This window comes from Mirounga leonina, unplaced genomic scaffold (genome assembly GCF_011800145.1).
Source record: "Mirounga leonina isolate KUSES-001 unplaced genomic scaffold, KU_Mleo_1.0 Mir_173, whole genome shotgun sequence".
Classification (NCBI taxonomy): domain Eukaryota; kingdom Metazoa; phylum Chordata; class Mammalia; order Carnivora; family Phocidae; genus Mirounga; species Mirounga leonina.
This window is the reverse complement of record NW_023270447.1, coordinates 93,542,167-93,550,264: the sequence shown is the minus strand read 5'-3', so window position 1 is coordinate 93,550,264 and position 8,098 is coordinate 93,542,167. Positions and strand designations below refer to the sequence as shown.

General features: G+C 64.0%; 1 protein-coding gene across 1 annotated transcript; it reads left to right on the top strand.

Annotated features, from left to right (window-relative positions):
• The first annotated feature begins 348 nt into the window (after positions 1-348).
• Positions 349-5,701, top strand: VWA1 (von Willebrand factor A domain containing 1). Its single transcript, XM_035020022.1, has 4 exons — positions 349-498; positions 1,630-2,187; positions 3,885-4,163; positions 4,310-5,701. Exons 1-4 carry the CDS (start codon positions 426-428, stop codon positions 4,645-4,647), a joined length of 1,248 nt encoding a protein of 415 aa, XP_034875913.1. The 5' UTR covers positions 349-425; the 3' UTR covers positions 4,648-5,701.
• The last annotated feature ends 2,397 nt before the right edge of the window (positions 5,702-8,098 follow it).

Here is an 8,098-nt window from a genome sequence, read left to right as displayed (position 1 = left end):
TGATTTCAGAGGCTCTTAGCACTCAGGGGTCACGGGCGGTGGGCCTGGGGATGGTCCAGCTCGATAGCTCCCTGCTCTGCTCCTGGCTGGGGGCAGGAGACAGTGCGGACCCCAAGCCTCCCAACCAGGAAAGAAAGCTGCAGTATCTGTGTCTGTGCACGCCCACGCGTGTGTGCCGCGGTCGCATCCCCGTGAGTGCTGCGTGTCGCAACCCGCCTGGGTCCCTCCGCGCGCGCGCCTCCCGCCTCCCGCCTCCCGGAGTCTGTGCGCCTCAGCACTCGGGGTGAGTGTGCACCGGGGGCGGGGCCTCGGGGACGGGGCCTCCCGGGGGCGGGGTCGGGTCCGGCCTGCGCGGCGGCGCGCCCTGCAGTCCCCGAGCGAGCGAGCGGCGAGCGGAGGCCGAGCGCGCCCCTTCCCGTCGCGCGATGCTGCCCTGGACGGCGCTCAGCCTGGCCCTGAGCCTGCGGCTGGCGCTGGCGCGGAGCGGCGCCGAACGTGGTGAGTGAGGCGAGGGGCGGGCTGGGCTCCAGCTCGGGCGGCGCCCCTACCCGCTGCTGCCGGCGCGGGGCAGTCTCTTTCCCTCCCGCGGCCCCGGGGTAGGGACGGCCGCAGGGCACCCCACCCACCTGCGGTGGGCGGGCCCAGGTGCCTCAGGCGGCTAGGCGGGCGCCAGATGTTGGGGAGGGGGCTCTGGAAAGGAAGGGGGTGGTGTCTGTCGGGGAGGAGGTCCCTGCCTCAGTTTCCTTCTCCTGAGGATGACGCTTAGTAGAGGGATGGGATGGTAAGAGGGCTAGAGTCGCCCCACCGGATTGGAGGATACAGAGGCCGCAAGGCACAGATCAGAACCGAGACACCCCAGCTCCTGTCTGCCCTTGGCCCAGCGGTGGAAAGGGTCCTTTTGCCCCCTGGGGTGCCGGGAGCAAGGGGAAGGCCTTGGAGGGGCTGGTGGGCCCTCAAGCTGCTCCAGCAGGTAACCTGCTTCCTGGGTCCAGATGGAGTAGAGGATGGGTCCAGAGGAGGGGTGACATCATCTGTAAGTGGGGTCACGACTCCAGCCTGGCCATATGGGCTGTGGGAGGGGCTGTGATCATGCTCTGTCCCTCTCATCTATCCACCTCAGCTCCCAGTCTCCGCAGGGGCTTTGTGCCCCACCCCCCCAACAACTAGTTGCTTTACCTGGAGGCTGGGCTGTGGGCCTGAAGCCAAGCCTGAGCAAACAACCCCCCTGTGACCCAGGCCTGTCCATTCACACTCCTGGGTGCTGGGCCAGGACCCTTGACTCCAGCCTGCACAGAGTCTGCTGAGCAAAGGGAGGGTGGAGGGGTTTAGAGGGGTTGGCTCTCCTTTACAGATGAGACTTGAGCCCAGAGAGCACCCCAGGTATATGACCAGGGTGCAGAGTTAGAACCCACTGAGACTGTGGGCCACTGTGGCTCAGGACCCCTCTTCCCCTTCCTCCAGGGCTGCCACCTTAAGGACCTTTGGGCGTGGGGCTGAGCAGGCTTTCAGGGCCCACTTGGGTAAGGGTAAGCTCCAGCTTAGGGAAAGCTCAGGCCCTGGGGGTTCTGCCCTGGGTGTGGGGCTGTCTGGGGGCCACCACATGGGGCTGAACCCTTCCCTCTCCCCCAGGCCCCCCAGCATCGGCCCCCCAGGGGGACCTGCTGTTTCTGTTGGACAGCTCGGCCAGCGTGTCTCATTATGAGTTCTCCCGAGTTCGGGAGTTTGTGGGGCAGCTGGTGGGCCTGCTGCCCCTGGGTCCTGGTGCTCTGCGTGCCAGCCTGGTGCATGTGGGCAGCCGCCCGTACACCGAGTTCCCCTTCGGCCAGCACAGCTCAGGCGAGGCTGTCCAGGATGCCGTACGTGCTGCAGCCCAGCGCATGGGTGACACCAACGCTGGCCTGGCGCTGGCTTACGCCAAGGAGCAGCTGTTTGCGGAGGTGGCGGGGGCCCGGCCAGGGGTGCCCAAGGTGCTGGTGTGGGTGACAGACGGCGGCTCCAGCGACCCCGTGGGACCCCCCATGCAGGAGCTGAAGGACCTGGGTGTCACTGTCTTCATCGTCAGTACTGGCCAGGGCAACCTCCTGGAGCTGTCTGCTGCCGCCTCGGCCCCCGCTGAGAAGCACCTACACTTTGTGGATGTGGATGACCTGCACATCATTGCCCAGGAGCTGAGGGGATCCATTCTGGGTAGGTGGGAAGAGGCAGGGCCTGGGGGGACCCCAGCAAGGAACCTCGGAAGAGGTGCGGGGAGAGGTACTCGAGTGCCTGTAGCAGGGGCCAGGGCTCCGGGACCAGTGGCACTTCGTGGGGGTCCGGCAGGGAAGCAATACACATGGCTTCTCTGTGCATGCTCCAGGGACGCGCTCCAGCTGTGTGCCCTGTAGGCCCCACTGCCTGGGCTGTAGTGGGACAGAGGGCCAGGCCTGAGTAAACATCTCCAGGTGGGGTTCTCTGCTGACAGCACCACCCCAGAGTGGAGGGCCTGGAGTGGACCGAGAGACCAAGGGGCTGCCTCTGGTGGGATGTGGTTAAATGGAGAGGAAGAGGGGGAGGGTCCAAGCCTGAGGACTCTGCAGATGGACAGCACAGGCTCCTGTATGTGTGTCAGGTGCTACCATGCCTGGGGGTGAGAGAGCCAGGTCGGGATGGGCTAGGATTGCCTCCCACAGCGCTCGGACCCTACCACCCTAGGGGTAGAGACAGTCAGAGGAGTGGGAGTGGGTTTGTACCAGTGGTGTTTTTGGGAATTGCTAGAGGAGGCTGGACCAGGGAGGGCCCACTGCAGGGGCTAGCAGCTCCCCACCAACTTTCTTACAGACCACCCCCGCACCCCCATCCCCAGCCAAACCTCACGGTGGGAGGGGCTGGAGATGAAGGGCCTGATTACCGGCTCAGCCGGCTCTATTCACTGAAAAATGCCACTAACCCCAGGGTTCTTCCTGAATTCTGCCTGTGGGTTAATCATCCACCCAAAACCGGAAGGGGTTGGACTGTGGATTGCAGAAAGGTAGAGGGTCCTTCCAAAGGTTTCCCCCAGGGACGCCTGGCCTCTGGTGGCCCCTGAGTCAACCACTGTGGCTGAGCCTGGAGGGGACAGCAGGAGGAAGGGCAGCAGCTGGACAGGAAGAACCCAAGGCTGCAGGGCAGTGAGGCAGTAGGGTGGGGGCTCCTGGGATAGGGGTGGGGTGGGGTCTGAATATGGGGGATGCGTAGGAGAATGAGTGCCAGGCTGACAGCTGGAGCACCCAGCATTCAATAAAGAAGCATCAAGATCCCGATGGGCATAACGCTGCCCGGACATTTATCAACCTTACCTACTTGCGTGGTCACTCACATGGCCATGTGGTGTCATGGGCTCAGGAGTAATGCACACTTGGGGGTCCCACTCTGGAACCCTCCTCCTAGAAACCTGAGGCAGGTGGTACTGTGACCCCACATCCAGCTACTCCTGGAGTTGCCCCGTCATCACTCCCAGGGTGTCCCCCCACCCAGAGCCTCCCATCTTCTGGCTGCACTGGTGCCCCTTTGCCTTGACTGTCCAGAGCTGAGCTGACCCCACACTCTGTGCGGGCCACTCGGGCTAGGGAGGGTGGCTGGTCCTCTGTTCTCAGACACCACCTTTGAGGGGCCACTGGAGTGGTGGGAAGTGGCCATTATAGCTCCTCACCTGTCTGGGTTTGCAGCTGAGGCAGGCAAGGAAGCACCTGATGGAGTCCCAAGTGGGCGACTGCACTCTTTTCCTAACCCCAGCCCTGTCACCGGTTCGTGTTATCATTAGCACTGCTGGGGCGGCGGAGCCTGGGCTGTTCCCCACGTCTCCCTGCCCCGTCAGTCAGGGCCCCAGGCTGGGCGAGAGGAGACCTGACCCCCTGCACCACCCGCAGACGCGATGCGGCCACAGCAACTCCGTGCCTCTGAGGTCACGTCCAGCGGCTTCCGCCTGGCCTGGCCGCCCCTGCTGACCGCAGGCTCTGGCTACTACGTGTTGGAGCTGACGCCCAGCGCCGAGCCAGGGACCGTGCGTCGCCAGCAGCTGCCGGGGAACGCCACGGGCTGGGCCTGGGTCAACCTCGACCCTGACACCGACTACGAGGTGGCGCTGGTGCCCGAGTCCAACGTTCACCTCGTGAGGCCGCAGCACCTGCGGGTGCACACGCTGCCGGGTGAGCGGGGCGCGGAGGGCGGGCGGGGCGGGGGGGTGGGGCGACCGGGCGGGGCGGGGGGTGGGGCGACCGGGCGGGGCGGGGCCAGGCCGAGGCCGCGCCCCCGCTCCGCTCAGGCGCGCGCTTCCCCCCTCCCCCCCCCGCAGAGGAGCCCGGGCCGGAGCGCATCGTCATCTCGCATGCCAGGCCGCGCAGCCTGCGCGTGAGCTGGGCGCCGGCGCTGGGCCCGGCCGCCGTGCTCGGCTACCACGTGCAGTACGGGCCGCTGCTGGGCGGGGCGGCGCAGCGCGTGGAGGTGCCGGCGGGCCGCAACAGCACCACGCTGCAGGGCCTGGCGCCCAGCACCGCCTACCTGGTGACCGTGACGGCAGCCTTCCGCTCGGGCCGCGAGAGAGCGCTGTCGGCCAAGGCCTGCACGCCCGACGGCGAGCGCAGCCGCGCCCCGCGCCCCCAGCCGCAGGGGGCCGGGGGCCGGGAGCCGTGAGCCGGCCGCCCCGCCCACCCGAGGGCCGCCTTCTCCCCACCGCCAAAACCTGGGCCTTGCCCCGCGGCGACTCCGTCCGAACCCCCCCCCCAAGAACTCTCCTGCGGCGGCGGAGGGCTCCCTGCTCGGGCGTCTGCCTCCTAGGACACAGGGCTCGCCTGACTCCCCGGCCATCGCGACCCCCTGCCCTGCCCGGGCCCAGAGCTGGACACGCGATGCTGTCCTTTGGGCAGGAATAGCAGGAAGATGGACAGGGAGTCTGGGGCGGGCTGAGAACATCAGATGCAGGACTGGCCTCGAGCGCAGGACAGGAGGCAGCTGAGCGGAGCGGCTGGACCTCTCACTTGTGTGAAGGCCCAGTCCCTCTGGTGGCAAGGGCTGGCATCGGTCTGAGAGGGCTTGGTCCGGCTGGCCGCGCTGCGTCCCTGCGGCCTCAGGTCCTAGATGTGGGTGGAAGGTGGATGGGGGAAGGGCGGGAGCTGGCTCCGGCTGGGTTCCAAAGGCTTCCCAGAGGGGACAGGATCTGGAAAAGGTCAGGGCGTTGTGGTGGCAGGTCGATGGTGTGCTCAGCAGCTGGGTCAGCAGAAAGGTGGTCTTTACCAGGGTGTTCAGTTGGCCTGCTGGGGACAGTGGCCCTGCCTTCCTGCCCAGGACCCAGGTGGGTCCAGCTACAGCCACGGGGATGCAGATGGCACCTTCCTGGAGGAACAGGACCCTGGAGACAGGAGGGCTCCTTGCCCCTGCAAGCCCCAAGGCTTGCACTCACAGGGAGCCTCCCCTGCTTCTGGGTGGGGAGCTTCCATGCATGGGCAGGGACAAACAAGATTCCCCTGGGTGGGTTCACCCCAGCGATTCTCTACAGCATCTTCTGACCCCACCTCCTGTCACCACTGCTCTACTGGGGCCACCAGACGAGTCCTAAGGGCAGTACCTGCTGTCCCTCAGCCCCGTCAAGGCATGTATGTACTCCCGTCTGCACCAACTCCGTGCTCACTTTGCCTCTTCCCCACTAACACCCCAGACTTTAAAATACAGTAAATTAGATGTAAAATGAGCTCTGCAGTCTCAGAGTGCTTTACTCCGTCCCAACACTCCAGCCCTGTGAAAGCTCCCAGACGGAAGGCCAGTGTTCTGCGGCTGGTGCTGGGGAAGGGGAGGGGAGCCAAGCCCCTCCTGGTGCTGAGGCTCAGAACACCCTGCCATCTGCACCTCCTCCTCAGAGGGCCCTGGCCGATTCTGTGGGTGGGACTCCGCACTTTGGAGCAGAGTTGCCAGAGGCAGGGACGGGGACCTGGCTGTGCAGGGCTGTCCACACCACCGCTTCAGATCAGGGGTGGGGCTGTGGCGCCCTCTGCTGGCAAGACCACTCCCTCAGCAGCAGTTGGACTAGCCTGCCACCTGCTAGTGGGAAATGGACACCCTAACCCAAGCAAACTGCAGGGTTGAGAGAGGTGGTCTTCAAGTCCCTGACAGTGTTCTCAGTTTGCCCACTCGGGTTTGGTGGCACGTGTTTGGGGGCAGCCTTCAATCGAGCTGGCCTGCCACCGTTTTTCAAGGACCAGACTCCCAAGAATCATATGGCTCCCTAAGCACCTAAGGCCTGCACCACACTAGTCTAGTGTACTAAACATTTGTGGGGGCCAGCAGTGCACGAGCCCACCATCTGCTTATGTGACAACGGCATGGGAGACAAAGGGCTCCTGCCCTGTGTGACCAGAGCAGGCGGAGTGGGCAGGGGGGCTAAGGTGGTGGGTCCAGGGTCCCCTGGTAGTGCCGGGCCAGGCCAGACTTGGTCAGAGGGTAGGGAGGCACTGCTGAGTGGGCGTTGGGTTTCCCCTACGTGTCCCCACAACCCCTGGGGAATCAGGCCCAGGGAAGCCGAGTGGCCTGTGTGGCCTCTACCACTGCGGGCATCTGCTTACCCCCTGACCGGTGGTTAGCCGGCAGCCCAGAGTCGGCGGACCCCTCCCTAGGCTGGTGGATGTGAACAACAGGGTCTAGGCAGCATCGACCGGAGAGGGAGACCTTCCCCAAGGCTGATCAGAACTCCCCATGTGCAGGCCAGTGTGCCCCACCCTGATGCCCAGGGTACCTGTAGGTCCAAGCCCATTGGGCACCTGGAAAGGTCCCCCTTCCACAGAGCCTCTCAGTCCAGCCTGCAGAGTGCTATGCGGGCGGCAAGAGAAAAAGCAAGAGAATACTGGCAGGTGCTTTCCTAATGGCTCAGCCATGCACTTGAGACAGATGAGCTCCTTCCCCCAAACATACCTACAATCCCAAGCGAGGGCAGAGTGGCCAAAGACACATGGCCCTACTCCCTGGAAGAGGCTCCAGCTTCAGCTCATCACTGCTGGATGCTGAGGGCAGGGAAAGGAGCCCCCACTTCTGTGCCAAGGAATGCCTCTTCTGGAAACCCTTACCTTGGAAGTGCTGCCCTTTGCACTGTTCTAGGCAACTTTTTTTTTCCTTAAGATTTATTTATTTGAGAGCAAGCACGTGCACAGGGTGGGGAGAGGCAGAGGGAGAGGGAGAATCTCCAGCAGACTCCACACTGAGCACGGAGCAGGATGCGGGGGCTCCATCCCACGACCCTGAGATCACGACCTGAGCCAAAATCAAGAGTCAGACCCTCAACTGACTGAGCCACGCAGGCAACTCTTAAAGGTTGGTAAGTCTGGGCCATGTCTGGGAACAACCTCCAGGAAAGTTCTGTCCTGGCCTCCCCCCACACCCCCGCAGGCTGCCACCTGCAGGGACTCACACATGTCACTCTGTGTGAAGTGATACGTGGCACTGTGAGCTTCTGACGCAGACGTGAAAATCAGAAAGGGCTGTGGCTGCTTCTGGTTAAGACAAGGAAAGCGAGAGGTTACATCACGCGGCGTGTGCCCACTCACAGCCCCTCTGAGAACACACCTTCCTCAGGGGCCATGGCTTCAGAGGACACTGCTTCCAAGGTCTGTCCAGACTGCATCTGCCCCTGCTTTTGTTGTGGGAAGGGCAGGCCAGTGCTCGGTGTGTCTCCTGCCAGCCGGGTGGGGGCAGCTGAGTGCCTGTGCACTCATCTGTGGGGCTGTCCTGGTTGTGAGATGGACCCACAGGGGAGAGAACAGCAGGCCAGGGCATCTCAGTAGGCAACTGCCTACCTAGAAGCATATGCTACTTGGGAAGACAAGACTGGAGGGGTAGTGAGCTCTGGGCTCAGTCCTGAGTCACTCTCCAGTCCTGGGCCCAAGGTAGCACGTCTGAGGGCTCAGCACTCTTAAGCCCTCATTACCTCTTCTGACTCTCTGGAGGCACAGGGAAGAGCTGTAGGAGCCCTGTGATCTGGGAGCCCTGCTTGCCCTGCTTTGCTGGCTAGGATGGGGACCAGCAGCCCAGGGCCCCATTTTGGGAGGGCCAGGCTGGGCAGCTTTTCTGTTGGCAGGGTTGGAGTCTGTCAGGTGGGGGT

Excerpts from the sequence above, each read along its gene's own strand:
- VWA1 (XM_035020022.1), top strand. The coding sequence starts at position 426 with ATGCTGCCCTGGACGGCGCTCAGCCTGGCCCTGAGCCTGCGGCTGGCG. Across the intron at positions 499-1,629 it reads GCGGAGCGGCGCCGAACGTG|GCCCCCCAGCATCGGCCCCC; the intron begins GTGAGTGAGGCG and ends CCTCTCCCCCAG. Across the intron at positions 2,188-3,884 it reads GCTGAGGGGATCCATTCTGG|ACGCGATGCGGCCACAGCAA; the intron begins GTAGGTGGGAAG and ends CACCACCCGCAG.